Raw genomic sequence first — 21951 nt, 5'->3', positions numbered from 1 at the left:
TATTCGGTTCGTACTATGTGATGGACATTGTGATAGAATAGTAGACAAGGAAACCCTGGTTTTTGTCTCACAGATGATTGCAAACTGTGTAAAACAGATTAATTTGCTGGGAGAATCCAACCTAAAATAATGTGGTCAGGAAGAACCTCTCTGAGGATGTGATATGTGGGTTGAGCCAAGAGAAATGAGAATGAATGATCTAAGTAAAGACAAGGGAAATCATCCTGGGCTGAGGGAGTGAATGTACAAAGGACAGGAGGCAGGAATAGTTCTGTTAAGTGTGAGGAGAGGGAGAGGAAGTCTCTCTGGCTGGAGTGAAGTGGGCAAAAGGAGATTGTTTGCAGAGGTAAGCAAGTCTTGATTTTGCCAACTTTGGAGACTATCGAAAGGACTCTGGATTTTGTCCTCAGAGCAATGGGAGACCACTGAAGACTTACTTGTAAGCAACAAAAGATGATAATACTAGGATAAACTGTGTGCCTGTGGTTGGCCAAGGGAGGTATATGGGAACTCTGTGTGCTGTCTGTTCAATTTTTATAAACAATCTGAAGCTGTTCTAAGAAATAAAGTCTATTAATAAAAATGATGAAACTGACGATATGGGTTGTGTGAATTTTCTATGGTAATGTCCACAGCTCAGGGTTAGGCACAGCAGAGGGAATATTGGGTTTCAGCTTCAATATTTGATAGGGTTTTGCCAAATACAAAAATGTGAAGGGCTAGAGCCAAAAGGTGGTTAAGTTTCTTTCAAGCATATCCTAATATTGATGGACCATGGTATCAGTCACTTAATGAGGAATGGGAAGGTGGTGGAGGAGGAGGACTAATGGCCCCCAGAAAAGCATGGGGGTGGTAGCCGTGGTTAAGGAATGGTGAGATGAGCAGCATGTCAGGATCAGGAAGGTGGGACCAGAGAGGCAAGTCCCTGGAGAATTCTGTAGGCCAAGGCTATGGAATAAACCTGCCCATTTGTGGTTGTTTGAGAATATAGGCTTCATGGAGTCAGCAAAAGAAGCTCGTAGATTTGAAAACACCAAGGTTGTATTTCCCCAAGTGTGCCAAAAATGTTCATATTGTAGTAGAAAACTAACTTCAGGCCCTCCAAGGGCATAGGGAGTATGGACTCTTGCTCCCTCAATGTTTGTGCATGGGGTATCAGACATGGACCATTAATAGGTACCTGCCTCTTGACATCATTTTCTAGGTACTTAGAGAAATCTGTCCTAAAAATCCATCTTTCTAAAAAATCTGTCCTTCTAAAAAATCTATCCTCTAAATCACTAAAAAAATTGTTTTAATTCCTAAGTTCTCAAGTTTCCACATTATGAGTACAGGGCTCTGTAGGCCCACTATGCCCTTTTTTTCCATAGGACAATGAAAGACGTCATTTCAGACAGATGTCACCAACTGGTGGTATATGACACAAATGTGTCCCAGGATATGCTTCATTTGACTTTTAGAGTGCCTTTTAAAAAACTGGATTAGTAGCCCACATTAAAGTATGGATTTCTTGCTTCTTATGAAAAGCTGCAGACTAGGACAATAATGGATAGGGACACTTCCTTGGCATAAATCTCCGTGACTCCTATGTAAATGCCCCTCCCTGGAGTCAAGCATTGTGTTGGGTCTGCCTACCTGTGTATGTGGGACAACTATTCAGTGCCAAGATCTCTTGCTTGGCAATCTTTTGCTTGATTCCTGCAGGCCTTTGAGTTTGCCATCCCACTGCAGATAAACAAGTCTGGGAGCTCAGTGCTGCTTTGCTGGCTCCTATGCTAAGGCCCCAAGCAGACCTTCTGGCCTAGAAGTGGACGTTGTGAGATTGCTGGACATTCTCTCTTTCACTCTGTCCTCTCTCTCTCCAAAGATGGACACTGGACCATGGTTGGCTCTAAGAGAATACTGAGGATGGTAATTAGCCCACGCTAACATGCCATGCCATGTGATGTCTGTGCCTGACACATTATCAGTGCTCAAGAAACAGTAGCTGCTATGATTATCACTGTTATTGCTATTTGATAAGAGAGCAAGAGGGTACAGTTGAGGGGGCCCAGGCCCAGAGTTGAGAAGACATGCCCCACTTTTGAGTAAATAGAAAGGACCGAGTCTTCAGCTTCCTGGAACCATGCCCTGCCTCCTCCACACAGGGACAGGAGAGAAAGAGATTGCTGGCTGCTGAGGTCCCCGAATGACAGCATCTGTTCCCAGAGGTGTGGCTCCATGAATGTGGAGGGAGTCTCCCCAAGTCGCCAAGAGAGAACATTACCAAGCGGAAGGTCCGCAGCACTGACAGGCTCCCCTTCTTGGCCGCACCCAGCTCTATCAGGCTCACAGTGACAATGATGCAGTCAAAGATGTTCCACCTCTTCTGGAAGTAGTAGTAGGGGTCAAAGGCAATGATTTTGAAGACCATTTCAGCAGTAAAAAACACAGTAAAGACCTGTGGTTGGAAAGAAGAATCCATCTCAGCAGAGTCTGTGGAGTTAGGAGGCAATGACAAGTAGGGCAACAGGGAAATGTCTAGTTTAAAATAAAATAACAAATTACTTGACTTTGTTTTCACTTAGGTTCCTAATACTCTGTGGGCTTTTGAATGACTGGGGATGGAAACACTCAATGTGACAGCACAGAGAGACTCTGGACCAGTGCTCAGGAGATATGCATTAGAACCCAGGCTTTAGTGTTTTCATATGAATGGTGGTAGAGAAGGAGGATCGTTAGGATAATAATTATTATATAATTATCTAAATGAGAAGTCAATCTGGTTCAGTTAGTTAAAAGCTGGGATTGTGGGGCAACACAGACCCAGAGAATGGCCATGTCCCAGCTTGTGAAAGCAGACAGAGTCAATTTCCTCATCTGTGTAATGGGCATAAAATGAGAAAATGCATACACAATTCTCAGCAAAGGTCCTGGTCAATATTACCTCATTAATAAATAATATCTGTTAAACTAGAGCAATAATAATAAGTTCTAAAAGTCTTTCAGCTCTGGGTATCTTTAGTTGTAAAAAGGGCAGGGTTCTGACACTGAGAAAGGTCAAGCCCAGGCTCAGGTCATGGGAAAAGCAGTAGGAAAGGGAGATAAGTAGGGAAGAAGGATTGGGTGCTATTCTCTCATTTGCTCTTAGCAAAGCCTATCACTGGCCTGGGAAAGAGGTGGTTGCATTGCCTTTACACAGAAGGAAAGGCTGGGAGTTTAAGTGATCCGCCTGATACCATAGACTGCAACTCTCTAATTCAAAGCGCATGCACTGAGTGCATTTTGCAGACAAGTGAGGAGTGGTGGGGTGGGCTGAGGTCCTGTGTCCTACTGGGACTGGGTCAATGGGCTCCATCCTCATGGGCTGTGCCATCTTGGGCAAGATACTCAATCTCTCTTAGTCTCAGTACCTTCTTTGGGGCTGTGAGGGTGGTGATAGCCTCACAGCATTGTTGTGTTGTAGAGATAACACTGACAAAGCACCAAACTCTGCCTGCCTTTCTTGCTTTCTTTTTAAAACATGTCACTATGCTCTGTCCCAACCGTGAAGACCTTTTTCATTTCTTGTTACAACTTCTCCAGCTACAAAATGAGAGTGTGGGCTCTGAGGTCTCTTCTGAAAGACCTTCTGTGGTTTGTGCTGACTTCTCAGAAATAGGATTTTCCTTCTCTTTCCACTTCCCCTCTTCATATCAACTTTGAAGTAGAATGTGGCCTCTCAACCCAGGTGCTGCCAAAATATAATGGCTAGCTATGATGGTTCTATAGCATCCCAGAATCTGCTGGAATCCTTTTCACATCACTGGATTCTGGGAGAAGGAGAGCTTTCTAAGGAAGAGTAGTCACATTTCCCAGAGACTCTTCCTTTCTACTTAAGTCTGCAGCCCATGAGCAGTTGGAGGAGCAGGATGATCCTGGCAGACCAAATAGGCTACTTCTAGTGGGGTAGATATTGCAGTAAACATGGAGGCAGGATCCTGAGCTTGTTACCTTCTGCTTACTGTGTAGTGAAGTCCAGTATGGATTTTATCTTGTTAAAAGCAAATAACACTAAAAAGAAATAATGGAGGACAACTCAAAGTAACATCCTGTCCAAATCAGATACAAAAGGAAAGTTCTGACTCCCTAGTGCTTTGGTTATAACAGCAACCACATTTCTATGTTCCCTCCCTCCCATTGCCTTCCCCGCTCCTCCCCCACTCTGTCTGCCCTTAAATGATGCCACTGAAAATCCACCACCATTGTGTTTTGCAGTCATAAAAGCAATAGAACGAGGAGGAAACTTTGCAAGTCCATAGGCTGTCTTTAGATGTGAAAGTGACATTTATCCTAACTTCAATGGAGATGCAGCTGTGATCCAGAGAATTCAAGCGCCTGACCTAAGTTCTATAAACAGAGAGCTAGCTGCCTTTTGGTCAGGACTTTCCAGGTCCGTTTCCCTGTGCTGGTTTATCTGAAAGAAATTTGCACCAGCTCAGCCTGGCTTTCCAGGCTTGACTTCCTCTCTCAGTGCCACCACATCTCCAACACCTCCCCTCTCTCCATCAACACTCCATTGAATGAAGACATGCTGCCACCCCACCCAAAGCCCCCCACCACGATAGCTGGGCAAAGGCTGCCAGCACACTCACAATGTTGCCTATCTGGAGCATGGCTTCGAAGGCGGCACTCATTCCATGGTGCTCCATGGCCATGAAGACTGTGTTCACCACAATGCACAAGGTGATGGTGAGCTCTGCAAAGGGGTCTGTCACAATCCCAAAGAGAAGTGTCTTGAGCTTCATCCACATGGGGCAGCACTCCCAGATCAAATACTTCTGAGCCAAAGTGGTCAAGCAGGGTGGGCATCTCCGTTCGGATTCCTCCAATTCTGTATCACAGGTGTGGTCAATGACAGCTGTCAGCCATGTATCCTCTTATGCTCCGAGCCCCTGGTCATCCTCTAAACCTTGTCAATACTAATACCACTGGCAGTTTCTGCCCCAGCACCCTGCTCATGACCTTTGCCTATTTTCTGAACTCCTTCAGTCCAGGAAGTGCAGTCCAATCTCTATCCCCATTCAGTCCCTCAAAGCATGGACCCTACACTTTTTAATTGCCCAACCCCCAAGTCATGTTCTTAGTTCTCCATTTACCTGGCTTAGATTCCATGTCCAGCCATCTATAAACCCCTTGCAGACACCCTTAGTTCTCTTGCCCTTCTCCACTCCTCTTTCCCTGAACATACAGATTCTTCTGCATCTATACCAACCAGGTAAACCTGGTTAGAAAAACTATACAACCATGCTGACTGGTCCCACTAGCAAGTTGAGTCCCAGCTTGTCACAGTCCAGAAATCCTGCCATGTTTCTCCATTTCTGTCTACTCCCTCAGTCTTCCAGGCTAACATTTCTCACTTCCCCTCTCTCCTCCAACCTTCCCCTATCTACTTATTCGTTGCTGACCAGCATCTTTTGATTTCCTTCAGAATAAAAAATCACTCACAAAAGAACTTCCCCTTTTTCTTTTCACTGAGTTTCCAAGGAATCTACAAGTTTATCACCATGTTCTGTACCCTATCCAGCACACGAGCTCACTCTACTCCTATTTGTGTACCTGCTCAAGGCCTGTGTCATCCCCTTTCTCTGCCCTCCAGACTATTCCCATCAGCATGTGAACATACTTTAAGTGTATCTCCACTTTTCAAAAGATGTCCCTGGGACCCTTGTAATTCTTCATCTACTGTCCCCTTAGCAACAAAATTCCTTGTAAGAGTTTTCTACATTTAACTTTCTCTAATATCTCATTTCTGTTTCCTCCCTGACCCCTGGAATTAGGCGTTTTACCTCTTCCACATTCAAATAATCAATTTATAGTAATCCCATTACTCTGCCTCTCACAGCATTTGACAGAATTTGTAATGTTCTCCTCAAAATCCCTTCCAGGACATCATAACCTCTTGGTTTTTCTCCCTTGTCAGTGACTTCTTCTCAACTTCAGTTCCCGTCTCTCCCTTTCCTGCCTCTGAATGTTGGAGATCTCATTCTCTCCTTGATATTTCTTTTTTCCCCTTTCTAGGTAATCTCCCTGAGCCCCATGGTCTTAAAAAACCATCGCTATGTTATCTGCCACCAGATTAATGTTGAGTTTCTGATCTTTTCCTTAAGCAACAGTCTCATCTCTAGCTCTTCCATTAAATCTCCATGTGGATGTGCAACTGGGCCACTTCAACAGAGGGCAAATATAGAGGTCTATCTATAAATTCTCCTGTAAGATACACACTCTGCAGATATGCCAGCCCACGTGGCAAGGAAAGATGCTGTCCATTGATTATATTACTACTACTACTACTACTACTACTACTAGAAACAACTGATAAAATCCATTTTGAAAAACAGTGAGTTAGATTTACCTACAGAAATGTTAAAAAAAAAACTGGGTGTGGTGAAAAAATAATGAATACTGTTTTTCTGAAAATAAATTAAAACAAAACAAAACAAAACAAACCCTTTATATATATGTGACCTGTGTGAGTGTGTGTATGTGTGTGTGTGTGTGAATGCATGGAATGTAGCATGAAGGATACATGAGAAATTGAGAGTGCACTGGGACACTGGGGAGCATCAAGTCTCTTTAGTATGAGAAAGACATAGTTTTCTTTGTATATGCATCTGTAGTATTTGAATTTTTTTGCTATATATATTTTTCAAAAGAAAGGAACTTAGAGAAATAATATATGCTCCCAAATTTTGCTAAGTTTCATTTTCCTATACATAAATAAAAAATTATGTGTAGTCAAATTTATCCATGTTGTTCTTTATGTTAACTTGTTTTCATGCCTTGCATTATAAGCCACTCTCATCACAAGATTTAAAAAACACCTATTCACATTTTCTCCTAGTTCTTTCGTAGCTTTACCTTTCCCTTAAAATTTTAGTGCATTTGGTGTTTATTTTGAGTAAGGATTAAGATACTAATCCAATTTATTTTTTCCAACCTCTGGTTATTTATAAAAATGCTGTTTATTGCATAATATCTAATTTTCCAAAGGATTTGAAATTTCATTTTTGTCATAAATTATTTCCATCTATGCCCATATACTTTTATATGCCATTTCTGTTCCATAGATCAAACTATTTTCACTACCACATTGTTGTAATGACTTATAATCTTTGTAAGCCTTTAAAATCTTCCAAACATTTTGTCAAATAAAGTAAAAAAAAAAAACTGAGAAAAATAATTGTGCTTCATATCATAGACAAAATGCTCATTTCATTAACATGTACGAACTCTTAAAAATCAATGAGAATTATAGAAGGCACGGCTTGCATGGAGCACTGGGTGTGGTGAAAAAATAATGAATAATGTTTTTCTGAAAATAAATAAATTGAAAAAAAAAGTATGGAGAAACAGGTTGTCTCAAACAGCAAAAAAAAAAAAAAAAAAAAAAATCAATGAGAAAAAGACCAAACCAATAGAAAGATGATTAGATAGTTTCTAAAAGGAAAATTCAAATGGTTTATAAAATATTTGAAAAGATGTCCAATAATACTCAAAATGAAAGAAATGCAAAATAAAGCTATACTAAAATATTATTTCACGGATCAGATTTGCTAAGATAAGACAGTTTGATAATTATGTTTTGGAGGGTGTGGGTTGAAAGCCAGTATCATCCATTACTCGGGTGGGTGCAAGTTGATATATTTATACAGAGCATCCCTTGTTGTTCAAAACTAAAAATGCTTACCCCCATGACAAAGCAATTTCACTTTGAGGCATTTAACCTATAGTGCATGTAGAAGGTGTTGTAGTGACCGCAGAATTTACTTCCCATCAAGAAGGGAATGGCTAATTAATTATGGCACTTCTATATAACGTAATACTAACAATTATTGGAAAATGTAAGAGTACTTACATGGAATGTTTTTCAGGATATATTCATTAAAAAATTATGACACAGAATAGCATATGTGGTATGCTACCATTTTCCAGGGAGAAGAAAGACTATATATTTTTAATTGAGCATAACAAAATATTTTTGGGAGGAAACACAAAATAACTGGTTTGGACATTTTTTCTGGAAAGGAGAGGTGGGTAGACAAATATTTCTCTTTTTAAAAATATGCCCTTTAGTGTGTTTTAAATCATGTATAACATATTGCCCATTCAAACAAAAATGTTCTAAATAAAAATTTGATAAACAGATTTTATTTAAATAATGGAGCAAAGAAAGTATTATTCTTTCCACTTCCAGGAATCAATGAAAGCATCCAGGAGACTGGGAAATAGAAATGCAAATTCTTGGCAATGATTTTGTGGATTTGATACCAAAAGCAAAGTCCACTAAAGCAAAAAGTAAAGACACAAGATGACATCAACTAAAAAGCTTCTGCGAAGGAAACCATCAACAAAAGGAAAAGGCAACTTATGGAATGAGAGAAAATTGCAAGCCATTCATCTGATAAGGAGTTAATATTCAAAATATATAAATAGCTCCTACATATTGAAAGACCCCGCATATAGACACCCTTCCCCCAGCCATAGATTAACTAACCGCTCTTTTGCTTTTCTGTAACTGCTTGGCTGAAAAACATCCTCCCACCACCTGCCACCTTATCGCAAAAACCGGGAGAGAACAAGGACTGAAAGTCTCTAGAGTCCCGCCCGGTTGTCTCGAGGAATTCTGAAGAAACTAACAGCTGTGACCCCAGATAACCCCCACTGTGTTTGTTTGTTTGTTTGTTTGTTTGTTTGTTTTTACCAGGGATCATAATTTAATTGGTTTTGGGTATGGCCTGGGCATCTAGATTTTTTTTTTTCCAATTTATTTATTTTCAGAAAAACAGTATTCATTATTTTTTCACCACACCCAGTGCTCCATGCAAGCCGTGCCCTCTATAATACCCACCACCTGATACCCCAACCTCCCACCCCCCCACCCCCGCCACTTCAAACCCCTCAGACTGTTTTTCAGAGTCCATAGTCTCTCATGGTTCACTTCCCCTTCCAATTATTTGGCAGGATACAAAGTCAATGTGCAGAAATCAGTGGCTTTCTTATACACTAACAATGAAAATACAGAAAGGGAAATTAGAGAATCGATTCCATTTACTATAGCACCAAGAACCATAAGATACCTGGGAATAAACCTAACTAAAGAGGTAAAGGATCTATACTTGAGGAACTATAGAACACTCATGAAAGAAATTGAAGAAGACACAAAAAGATGGAAGACCATTCCATGCTCTTGGATCGGAAGAATAAACATTGTTAAAATGTCTATACTGCCTAGAGCAATCTGTACTTTTAATGCCATTCCGATCAAAATTCCACCGGCATTCTTCAAAGAGCTGGAGCAAATAATCCTAAAATTTGTATGGAATCAGAAGAGACCCCGAATCGCTAAGGAAATGTTGAAAAACAAAAATAAAGCTGGCGGCATCACCCCCACTGTGTTTTAAAACATCCAATAGGAAACCTGTTGCCTAGCCGTTGCTCCTGTACCCCTTCTTGCCCTATAAAAAAGCTTGTAAGCCTGAAGCCCGTGCGCTCAGCTAGCTGATGCTGCTGACCGCCCGCAGGCGCGTCTGTGAAGAATAAACCCTCTTGCTTTTGCATCCAGTGGAAGTCTGGTGTCTGATTCTTGGGTGGTGAGATCCGAGGGTCTTTCGCATATCAGTAACAAAAAATCCCCCAAATAATTTGATTTTAAGTGGGCAGAGGAACTAAGTAGACATTTTTTTTTTCCAAAGAAGATGTACAAATGGCCAACAGGTACATGAAAAGGTGCTTATATCAGAAATCAGCAGGGAAATGCAATTAAAAATGCAATGAGATACTACCTCACACCTGATAGAATGGCTATCATCAAGAAGATAAGAGTCAATAAGCGTTGGCAAGGATGTGGAGAAAAGGGAACCCTGGTGTACTGCTGGTGGGGATGTAAATTAGTGCAGCCACTGTGGAAAACAGTATGGAGATTCCTCAAAACATTAAAAATAGAACTACTATGTTAGTTCCAAAGGAAATGAAATCAGTATCTCAAAGAAACATCTGTTCTCCCCATGTTTATTGATGCACTATTCACAATAGCCAAGATATGGAACAATCTAAGTGTCCATCAATAGATGGATGGATATAGAAGATGTGAGACACACCCACCCGCCCATACACCCTCCTCCCAACACGGGAATATCACTCAGCCACAAGAAAGAAGGAAATATTGGTGTTTACCCTTAAACTTGAGGACATTATGCCAAGTGAAGTAAGTCAGACAGAACAAGGTAAATACTGATATTACACAGTATCACTTCTATGTGGAATATTTTAAAAAAAGAGATGAATGTGTGAGGTGTGAGGGATGTATTCATAACCTAGATAGCGAAAGTATTTCACAATGTATACATGTATCAAATCATCACAATGTACACTTTCAATATTTTACAGTTCTGTCAATTATACCTCAAAAACTGAAAAAAATCTTCCAAAATAATGATAACATAAAAAAAGGATGTGCTGCCCCTCTACTTCCAGAAACCACTAAAGGCATCAAACCTGAGAGACAGAAATGCAAACTCTAATGAAACTAGGAAACATTTGTAAAAATCAAATCATAAGTTATGTGCAAAGGCTAGCAAATACAGCACAGGTCAATCAGAGTACAGGAGAATGTTCTGAAAGGACACTTGGAATGGCAGCAATATAAACTGGCAAAGTATGTTTTCTAAAGCAGTTTGCACACCCTGGAGGCAAAATCAACGATCTCTAGCTGAAACAAAAGCAAGTTCTTCCTTGGACCTATTCTGGCACTAAAAAGCACAGGAAGCCTTGTTGTATTAAAAATCTTGCCGATGCGCCATTGTGTCAGGAAGTGCATGTCTGCGAGGCAAGACAGGAAAAAACTCTGCCTTGTAAACAGCCTTACCTGTTGCTGATCTTGAATGTCTGGGGAGACCCAGAGTCTAAGCAAATCATGCACTTGCTAGCTTGGAACATGATCACAGCTCTTTCCCTGAAAGACTCCTACAGAAATTTAAGCCAGAAAGAACGTCCTTCCCTTCCTTTGGCTATAATTAGAGATGCCATTTCTCCTATTGATGAAGTTCTTGAACCTAGGTGAGGTTCAGTGGGGTGAGGTTCGGAGCCGACGGCTAAAGAAAGAATTCTTAAGACGTCTCTGGTGCAAAAAGGTGGTTTATTAGAGCACGGGGACAGGACCCATGGTCAGGCAGAGATGCGGCTGTCCCGGGCCTGTAAGGAGTGTCTGGTTATATACACAGGAGTTGGGTAGGTGAGGACAAAGGGGTGTTCAGAAGGGCTATTGGGGCAAAGAAGACTGTCAGGATATTGAAGGCCTGGTTACTATCAAGCCAAGGCCACTTTCCCTCTAATGAGGCACTAACATAAAGACAGTTGGGAGTCTCCTGGTGGAATGTTACATTCCTGCTATCAAACGTCCTTGTTAGTGAGATTTAGGTTTTGAAAGAAGTTTAACTTTATTTACTTTTCCTTCTACCTCCATCTCCCTCGGTTTTTTATGGAGGGGAGGGTGACGTTAGGGCCTGAGGAACTGAGTTATGTGTCTTTGGAAATTGGGCTATTGATAAGGTAACTTCTTTGTTGTAAATCTCAAGGACATTTGTAAACCAAGAGAGACTCCTGCCTTGCAGGACTGTGATCTCTGCAAGATAACCATTTGCTCTTCCTTAGGGCAGTCAGGGGTGCCTATGAAATGTCACACATATTACCAAGGGGAGTGGGTGGAGAGGGGGTGCAAGGCGCCAGCCCCTGCTCCATTCTCAGCCAGTCTCCTACTCCCTCATCACTATTAACATTCTTCACTTGTGCATCCTTTCCTGTCGCTTCAGGAATCTATTGAATATTCTCTCTTTCCTTTATCTTCAGTCTTTCCCATTGTCACAGATCCTCCCCATTAGCATGTAAATATACTTTTTAAATACTCCATACAAGAAAATAAATAAACAATGCTACATACACCCTGGTGATGTTTTACTATCTCCTCCCTTTGGCAGGCAAACTTTTGAAAACTTTGTCTATATACAATATATCCTTCTCCTCCCACCGTACATCCCTTCTTCAACCTCCTCCCATACCCTGCAAATCCTCACTTCTTAGATCACTGAAGACATGCCTATAACCAAAGCCCCTGGACTCTTCTCAGACTTAATCTTATTTGATTTTTCTACAACATCTTTTGCTCCTTTTGACTTTTCTATTCATCCTGAAGGAATTCAGACCCCAGGTCTGTGTTGTATTCTTCTGGGTCTTCTCCTATTTCTGGACATTCCTTCTCAGCTTCGTCTGCTGACTTTGTCTCTTCTGCTCAATCACTAAACATTATAGTTTCCTTAGAACTCTGTCCCAGGTCTTCTCTTCTTACTCAATTCCCCTGTCATCTTATCCACCTGCACCTCTTGAAAATTATAGTCTACGTTCAAACAGCTTTCAAATATGTATTTCTAGGTCATCCTCATCTTCTAAGTTCTAGACCCATTTATTGCAAATCTGACTTCCTCCTGGAAATTCTTACCTGAATGCCCCAAGGACACCTGAAACCTGCTATGTCCCAGACTCAACTCGTGATCTTCCCTCTCATCTTTCCCCAGTGAATCCCACTAAAGTATTCCTTTTACAAGCTGTTGCACCAGTATCCCTTCAGTTGCTTATGCCAGAACCATGTGAACCACCAAGTCCTGAATCTTAGGTCCCTGGGATAGCTCTTAATCCTCCCAATTCCTACCACTCTTACTGTTACCAGAGTCCAGGCACTGCCATCTCTCAGCTGGTTTCCTCCCAACTGGTTTCCTTGCCAACACTCTTCCCCTTTTAATTCCATTCCCTACACGAATTCAGAGTAACCTTTACAAAATGCAAATGTAGCTCCCTTGCCTCCAATCCTTTAATGGCACCTTACTGCTCTTAGGATGAAGCCCAAAATCCTTAATTTTGTATAGGAAATTCTGTGGGTTTGGCCCCAGTCCATCTCTCCAGCCTTATTTTGAGCCCCTATCCTCCTTGCTCTCTGTGCTCCCACCAACCACATCAGGCCTTTTCATTTTTTTAAATACTGAGCTCTCTTCTGCTTCAGAGATTTTGCTGTCCTTTCTGCTTGGAATACTTCCCTAACTCCAGGCTAAACTTACCATATTTCCTTTAGCATCCTGTACTTCTCCTTCAAGACACTCAGCACACTGGTAATAACTTATTCCAAGTCCCTGTCTCCTACTCAGCATGAGGGTAGAGACTGGGCTGTGTTGACTGCTATGCCCCTGCTTCTGGTCTAGTCTGGACAACTGTCCAATCTTAGCTTGTGTGCAAACATAGATTGTTCATGTGCCCTGAGCTCAGTGAATTGCAAAATTCTTATTGGGTTGGGCCAAACTTTCTCAGGCACAATCACTCCCAAAGAGGTGGCCTCTGTAAATTCCAACACAACTTGGACAATGCCGAGTACCCTTCATATATTGTGAGTGTTGCGGGTATAATGTCCGACCAGAGAAGATCAGAAGTCATCTGTGCTATGCTCAAACAACTTTGACCTTTTTGCCCTAATCTGAAGTTGTCTTTACCCAGATTGTTTTAAAAATATCAGTGTGTCTCCTGCTTTTCCTAGTCTATTCTTCCTCAAGAGGAAGTCTGTCCTACCTCAGGATATCTGACCATTCCTTATTCTCTTCCTATCTATCAGTTCAGGTCATTATAATAAGCATCACCACCAAATGTCACCTTTGTGTGTCACTCTCATTAACCATTCATTCAACAACTGTTTGTTGAATGTCTACTGTATGCCAAGCACTGCTCTTTCAGGTTCTGGAATCTAACCATGAATGGAACAGGTACATCTCTGTCCTCGTTTACTACTGAGTAAATAAGAATAGCCAACATCTGCTGAACATTTACTAAGTGCCAGTTGTGGATCTAGACCCTTTACTTATGCTAACTCACTTAATCCTCAAAAATCATTACAAGATAAGTACATTTTCACTATTTTACAGGTGAGGCAATTGAAGCATAGAACAGTTAATGGAGATCCAAAGTTGCACAGCCTACCCTGCATGGCAGAGCCAGGAAACAAATCCAGGCAGTCTAGCTCCAAGGTCTGTGTTCTGAACTATAATGCTCTGTTGCTTCTCATCAATTCTGAGACCTCTTTTGTTCTAACCTGGGTTGGGATGTGTTTGGAACACTCTTTTTGTTAATTCTTGTCTCTTTCCTGCAAAATACATTGCATGTGCCATTCATCTGTCTGGAACTCTCTCCCCTACTCTCTCTTAAGTCTGAATCCCTTACTTCATTCAGATTTCTGGTCTCCTTAGGGAGAATGGCTTTTTGCATCCACCTTATCTGAAATAGCCCCTCTGTAGTCCTGTCTTTCCTATCTCCTTCCCTACTTTATTTTTTCCCCTACTTCTTATCATTACCTGAAAATCTATTTTTTTTAAAATTTTCTGTATGCTCTGGCCCCCAGAATGTAAATTCCATGTGTGCTGGCTTCTATCTTGTTCACCACTGAATTCCCAGCACCAGAATAATGCCAGACATAAAGCAGGTACTGAACAAATGGTTGTTGAAGAGTAAATAAATGAAAAAAAAAAAGAGGAAGAGGAAGCTTGAAAGTTCTGGGAAATAAATGAAGAAGCAGGCTGTTTGTATTTAACATTAACTATTTGATGGCTAATAGCAAAAAGAAAAAAGAATCCAAGCAACTCACCAGGCCAGCAAAAAATCACAGGCATAGCAGCATGTTAACATTCTACGCAGCCATCAAAAATGCTAGGCATACAAACTATGGAAAGAACCAAGATGCCCTTCAACGGATGAATGGATAAGGAAGATGTGGTCCATATACACTATGGAGTATTATGCCTCCATCAGAAAGGATGAATACCCAACTTTTGTAGCAACATGGACTGGAAGAGATTATGCTGAGTGAAATAAGTCAAGCAGAGAGAGTCAATTATCATATGGTTTCACTTATTTGTGGAACATAACAAATAGCATGGAGGACAAGGGGCGTTAGAGAGGAGTAGGGAATTTGGGTAAATTGGAAGGGGAGGTGAACCATGAGAGACTATGGACTCTGAAAAACAGTCTGAGGGGTTTGAAGTGGTGGGGGGGTGGGAGGTTGGGGTACCAGGTGGTGGGTATTATAGAGGGCACGGCTTGCATGGAGCACTGGGTGTGGTGAAAAAATAATGAATACTGTTTTTCTGAAAATAAATAAATTGGAAAAAAAAATGCTAGGCATATTCAAATTAAAACCACATTGAGATATCACCTTACACCAGTTAGAATGGCCAAAAATAGCAAGACAGGAAACAACATGTGTTGGAGGGAATGTGGAGAAAGGGGAACCCTCTTACACTGTTGGTGGGAATGCAAGTTGGTGCAGCCTCTTTGGAGAACAGTGTGGAGATTCCTCAAGAAATTAAAAATAGAGCTTCCCTATGACCCTGCAATTGCACTCCTGGGTATTTACCCCAAAGATACAGATGTAGTAAAAAGAAGGGCCATCTGTACCCCAATGTTTATAGCAGCAATGGCCACGGTCGCCAAACTGTGGAAAGAACCAGGATGCCCTTCAACAGACGAATGGATAAGGAAGTTGTGGTCCATATACACTATGGAGAATTATGCCTCCATCAGAAAGGATGAATACCCAACTTTTGTAGCAACATGGATGGGACTGGAAGAGATTCTGCTGAGTGAAATAAGTCAAGCAGAGAGAGTCAATTATCATATGGTTTCACTTATTTGTGGAGCATTACAAATAGCATGGAGGACAAGGGGAGATGGAGAGGAGAAGGGAGTTGAGGGAAATTGGAAGGGGAGTGAACCATGAGAGACTATGGACTCTGAAAAACAATCTGAGGGGTTTGAAGTGGCGGGGGGGTGGGAGGTTGGGGTACCAGGTGGTGGGTATTATAGAGGGCAGGGCTTGCATGGAGCACTGGGTGTGGTGCAAAAATAATGAATACTGTTATGCTGAAAATAAATAAAAAATAAATTTTAAAAAATGAATAATATACTACATATTCTTCACTTTTTCCACTTTATGTTTCTGAGAATTGCTTATACTGATACATGTTTATTTTGTTTTTCATTTTCACTGCTATAGTGTAAGATTCCATTGTATGAATAAAGTGTTTTTGGTTTTTTTCATTTCTCTGGAAACAAAAACTGGAAAAAATACTATAATATTTTATTTCAAAATAAATTATTCTTAACAGAAAAAAAATGCTAGGCATACAGACTCTATTACAATGAAAGTGATTTTGGAGGGGCAGGGGATGAGAGGTTGGGTGAGCCTGGTAGTAGGTATTAAGGAGGGCACATATTGCATGGAACATTGGGTGTGGTGCATAAACAATGAATTCTGGAACACTGAAAACAAATTTTAAAAATAAATAAAAATTAAAAAAAAGAAAAGTGATTTAAAATAATGATCAATGAGGGAAAATAATAAGAAAGAATATGTACAATATGTACACATGGTTTTTACTGAAATGTGTACACATTTCCCAAAACACAAACTCACGTATGCAAGAAATGTAACTTAAAGGTTCCCCCTCCATAACTGAGTTCAATATATACTGCAAGTCCCCAACCTGGGAATCTTGTTTTAGTTAATTCAATATCTGCTACTACTTCACTATCTGAAGTTGTGTCTGAGTTCTGGAGGGCCCAGGGTTCACCAACAGTGGACCGCTGAGCTGGTCCTTGGTCATTGCCAGGTGTATTTTACAAGTCATTGTAGTTCCCATGTGGTCTCTGATGGGAGAGTCACCAAGATGGCCGTTCCTTCTTTGCCTCTCGCTCACTTCCTTCTCCAGCCCTCCAGCTACTCTCCTGCCATGCAGGCCACAGGGCACTCTCTACCCAAGTGGGTTATCTGCCTGTTCTACTGTACAGTTTCTATGCCATACTGGGTATGTGGGTCTTTTCCCAAGACTTGCCACCCCTGGCTTCACCTAGAAAGTAAGGTATAGATTGGTTCTGTTTTCAAATCCCTCAAACTTTTGTTTTTTCTTTTTTTGTTTCATCATGCCCTTCCTCACAGTTAGGATTCAGTCCAGGACTGGAAGGGGAGCACATAGAGAGCCCTTTCTCAGAAACACACCAGCATCCAAGCTTCCTCTCCCTCCTTCAGCCCAGTACATGTTAAATTTGTCTAGAGGAGGCAAGTAACTGGACAGGACGAAGGCCATATTTTCCATACCCCGAGGCAAAATAAAGGGTGGATAAGAAGACAGGCCTTGTACTCAGGGTCAAGAGGATGCAGTCATGCTTTTTGGGAACTTGAGTGTCAGGTGGTCGTGAATAAGTGCCACTTTTCCTCCAGCTTCTGTTTTGGTTAAGCAATTGGAATACAACCCTTAGGAGGCTAAGTGGATTCCCATCTGATTGATGGAGCCCTGAATTAACAAGAATTTAGTTAAATTGACTGATTAATTTACTTAAGTCATCTTCCAATGCTTAGCATAATGGGGGTTTGAGATAAAAATTAAATTATAATCATAAAATTACAACCATGAAAAATGACAGGATAATTTTGCTGTATTTAAAAATCAAGGACTGTAAGTTTTCTTGCATACCTGAGGTAGCTTGAAATTCTCTGGTGCCTGCCAGATCACTTTCTCAAATTTAGTTTTGTGAATGCATATGAAGCAGATGTAAATTTGAACAAGAGATGAAACTAGGGCATTAAAAACTCATTGGATTCTATTGTTTTTGAAAAAAAATTGTCCATATTCTTAAAAAAACACACATCGATAAAGGATGATGGGATGAAGGGCATAAAAAGGAATAGTATTTAGGATCCCAGGACACAGATGGGTGACATCTTTGACACAGGTTTGGAACATCTCCTCTGCTGCTCAAATGCAGACTCACTGTAGCACCATGGATGGATGTTCAAATGAGTGATACTTACCCTCGAGGACAGAGGTCATGATGCTGACAACACTCATTGCCCTTTTGGCTCTGAAAGGTTCATCCAAGTATTCTGCTGATAAGAAAGTCTTCTTCTGTCCTGCATCAAATGCCTGCTGGGACACAAACAATCAGGATACTCCCCCAACCTGAAGTCATCAGTGGCAAAGACAGGTCACTCAGCCTCTTACTGGCCAGTCTTTTGTGGTCACAAGTTGCCTGGTGAAGCTATGATCCTCTACAGTTATGCTTTGGGAAATGGGGCTGCTTCTCAAACTTGGGATGAGAGCGTAGGCATGAAGATCAGAGTCTAGGTTTGTAGCTAACACTATAATCTGGGCTCACCTGAAGCTAGGTGCAAGCAGTCTAGGTTTTTAACTAACACTATAACATGGGCTCACCTGAGGCTCTGCAAACTCCTGCCTGAGGACAGGCCCTTGGGCTCCAGAGTGGGGGATAGGGTTGTCTCAAGCATCTCAGAGGTATCTACCCAAGGTAAGTGAGAGCTGCCAGAGTGGTGGACCAGGCAGTCATTCCAAGACTTTGTCTCTGCTGTTCATATGGGGTTCACAAAGAATTCCTCTCCAGGACAGGTTTTCTTGACCTCCTTTCTAATAGGCTCATTACTCTCCCAGCATACAACCCAGTTACAAACTCCACACAGTCCTTTTCTTTCTAAGGGAACATTTGTGTGTCTTGATTCACCAGTGTTTGTGGTTTGACACAATCCTTTCAGCCTTTCCTCTTCGGGTCTTCACTGGAAGTTCCATCTGGGTTCTGTGCCCCTAAGTTTAGTCACACACTACCCTGGATATGGGGAATCCTGCACCACAGCAGCTGATTCAGCGCTGCACACCCATTCTGAATCCAAATCTGACAAGCATTTATTGAGCACCTCCCATAGATGAAGTTCATAGGTTTACAGTAGAAAGTGCCTTAATACATATAAAGAACATTCAGAAAGTTTTCGATGATGAGAGCTCAACAAGAGATGCTAAAGCTATTGTTATTTGTCAGTTACCTGTGTACCAATGCAGGCACTTTATGATTCTATTTAACCCTTCAGCTACTTAGAAACTTTCTGAATGGGAGACATGGGGGATTGAAGAATTTAAGGGACTGTTACAGGTGTCTCAGCTGCTAAGTGACACACCTGCCATTGAAACCCACGTCCATGTGACACAGAAGAGCCTAAAGAGTTAATCTTGCACTAGCCAAGTAATTTAATTAAAATGAATCAAAAGCCAGAATATCTCAGGAGTTAGTAATCTAGGGAGAAATTCTTTAATGAGGTGCTTTCTGTACAAGCAGCATCACCCTGTCTCTCCCGTTCTGGTTAGGCTTGTCCAATGGGAGACACACACAGAAGATCAGAGTCTGGAAGGAGAGAGGAGTAGGCTGTCACCTGGCTTCTTCCTTGCTGAGCTGTGGCTGGGTAGTGGCTGTGATCTTCCACCTGGTTCACAAGTTCTGCTGGGCCACCCAGCTCTTGCTGGTCCTTCTTCTCCCCTCTTCAGCCTGAGCATGTAACAGCTCTCCCTTATTGCTCATCTCTAGGTGTTTCCCTGTCCCTCCTTATTCTGAGCCCAGCACACACCTCTGTAAATGCTTCAATAAACTCTACCCACTTGCCCATTGGAATGGTTCATCTGTTTCTAGCTGGGATCACATGGCATCCAGTCAGAGATGGAGCTAAGGTAACCCGGTAGGACTTATCCAAGTCGCAGAGCCATACATGGTCAGTTTACAAGTCTGTTTGCAGACTTCTCTGTGTCCCTGGCTAGACAGAGAGGGCAAATGAAAAACACTAGAAGCATCATTACTGAAACTAAAGGGAGCGTTCAAATTAAATCACAGCTCTCAATTTAATAAGGAGTCCCTGGTTTGCTATTGTTCTCTGCCATTATTCTATTAAGAGTGCTTGTCAGTTAGTCGCTGTTGCCTAATTTGTATATTTTGGCAAGTTATTGCTTCTCTGAGTAAAGCAAGGAATACTTTGCCTTTACTAATATCTGTGCAGGGCCCCTCCCAGAATTTCACTGGATCCCATGTGCTAAGTCCAGCATAATTTGCACAGAGCTACAGGCAGAAAGAGAACTTTCCATTTTTCTCATATTCATGTCTCTAAAGCAGTGATAGTGAGTGGGGGCAGAGGAACACTGAAAAAAAAAGGGGGGGATCAATTGGGAAGTAATTTGTATTTATGTACAGCAGAGTAAACCAGAGAACCTGTTTGACCTCAGGTAAACCCAACCCCTCTCTCTGGCTCTCACCTGCCCTGCCTATAAAATGAGAGTAGCTGGGAAATGTTGGACAGAGTGTTGCCTAAAGGACCTTTCCATGGGTGACACTCAGGGTTTCTTGGCCTCTACCTGGAGGGCAGCCCAAGAGTCTGGAACATTGACAAACTTACCGAGACTTCGATGCCCCCTGGGGCAAGCTCACCAGTGGACAGTGTGGAGTGTCCGTCTTCTCCATGTCCTGGCCCAGGGTTAGAGGATTGAGGCAGTGGACTCCTAAGGAGGGGGCCTTGCTGGCCAACACCCCCACCCAGCAGCAGGGAGCCCCGATGACTCTCACGGTCTCCAGGAAAAACTCCATCTTCTGTGACCCCATCAGGGAATGAGGTATCTGGGCAAGGGGCACGGAAATGGAACACACTCCCATGGCTAGCCCGGCGTCTCCCAGAGGTGAGGCCTAGGAAAGACTGGGTATTGCCCCAAAGGAGCAAGAAATAAAGGCAGGCTGGAAGCTCAGCTTGCTGGCAAATCTGGAGCCCAATACTTCCTCCACCCACTCTCTTTCCCCTGCCCTTATTCTCATGAACTTCCAGAAGAAAACTAAAGACACAGATCTAAGGCATAGTCAAGGTAAACATGGGAAGAGAATGAGGGAGAAGAATATTTTTGACATAGCATGGGAAAAGGCCAGGAGAGGTGAGAGATTATAGGGTGCTTAAGACCAGCAAAGAGGTCATGACAGTCAAGAATGTCAGAAGACAACCTTGTCACCCAAAGGGATTAGTCTTCACCAGCATGTGCCATGGGGCTGGACAAAGCTGTCTTAAATTCCTTGTTCCACATGTAAAGCTGAGACCTGAGGAGACTATTATGCAAGCCTGGTAAATGGTTGTTGAATGAACAAGTGTATTTTATTGTCTGAAAATTAGGCTCTGCAATTCATTAGATCCAGCATATATAAACCTGAGAGTTTGTGTTGCAAAGGAGACAAGAGCTTTGTAATGTAATGAGTTTCAAGGATCCCTTGAGGCAAACTTTGAATAGTCTACAATGGGGTGATTGAAGGGAGAGTTACAGCCTAATTTCCTGGAAGAATAATGCCATTCCTCCAAATCAATAAACATTTTCCATCAAAATCTACCACTGAGGGAACTGTGAGGCTTAGAGTTGCCAGAGGAAAGGAGCTAATTCACAGGCCCAGAGCCCCTGGAGACTGGGTTGGGTAGTACCCTTGACCACCATGGGAACTTGACCATAACAAGTTATGAGTTCTGTCCTGAACCATCTGAAGTATTTCTGAAGATCTACACACTGACTTCCCAGTAAACTCTGATCACACTGCTGAATGTTTCCCCTATCCTTAATTCCTTCTGGTAACAAAACTACTGAAGTTGGGACATCTTGTCCATTGGAGTCCTCCTTACTTATTCCCCTATACCACAGAACTGAAGTTTCCTTTCTGGATTATTTGGAGCCCAGTTCTGTTTAGCAACTATCACTGTAATCTCAGTATTTTCAACAGGGCACTCTTTACCTAGAATATATGTCCAAGGATTATGGCACTCATAAAAAAAATCCACAAATACTTCCCACAGTAAAGGAGCAGATCGGACAAATCTTTATTAAAATTGGATGACCGAGTTACTTGCAGTTGGGCACTAAGCAAACCAATGAAGAAACTAAGAAGATGATTTTGGTCCCATATTGGACATGTAGTGCTTCCCTGGCCACCAGTTAATATTTCAGAATTGACCTATTTGACAAATGGTGGGCAATGACCTCTGAATCTAAGAGCTAG

The 21951-nt window shown here is 41.8% G+C and overlaps 1 protein-coding gene across 3 annotated transcripts in view; it reads right to left on the bottom strand.

Annotated features, from left to right (window-relative positions):
• The window catches only part of SCN10A (sodium voltage-gated channel alpha subunit 10), a 108319-nt gene that overhangs the window by 41323 nt on the left and 45045 nt on the right, over positions 1-21951 (bottom strand). For 2 of the 3 annotated variants that reach the window (XM_044255198.1, XM_044255199.1), the window contains exons 11-14: positions 20327-20620; positions 17915-18026; positions 4614-4852; positions 2267-2440 (exon numbers count right to left, since the gene is read on the bottom strand). In XM_044255198.1, the coding sequence (XP_044111133.1) occupies positions 2267-2440; positions 4614-4852; positions 17915-18026; positions 20327-20620 (819 nt within the window). The remainder of the gene's footprint in view (positions 1-2266; positions 2441-4613; positions 4853-17914; positions 18027-20326; positions 20621-21951) is intronic. The other variant, XM_044255200.1, reaches the window with a different exon arrangement.

Source organism: Neovison vison, chromosome 6 (genome assembly GCF_020171115.1).
Source record: "Neovison vison isolate M4711 chromosome 6, ASM_NN_V1, whole genome shotgun sequence".
NCBI lineage: Eukaryota > Metazoa > Chordata > Mammalia > Carnivora > Mustelidae > Neogale > Neogale vison.
This window is presented reverse-complemented; position numbering and strand designations above follow the sequence as displayed.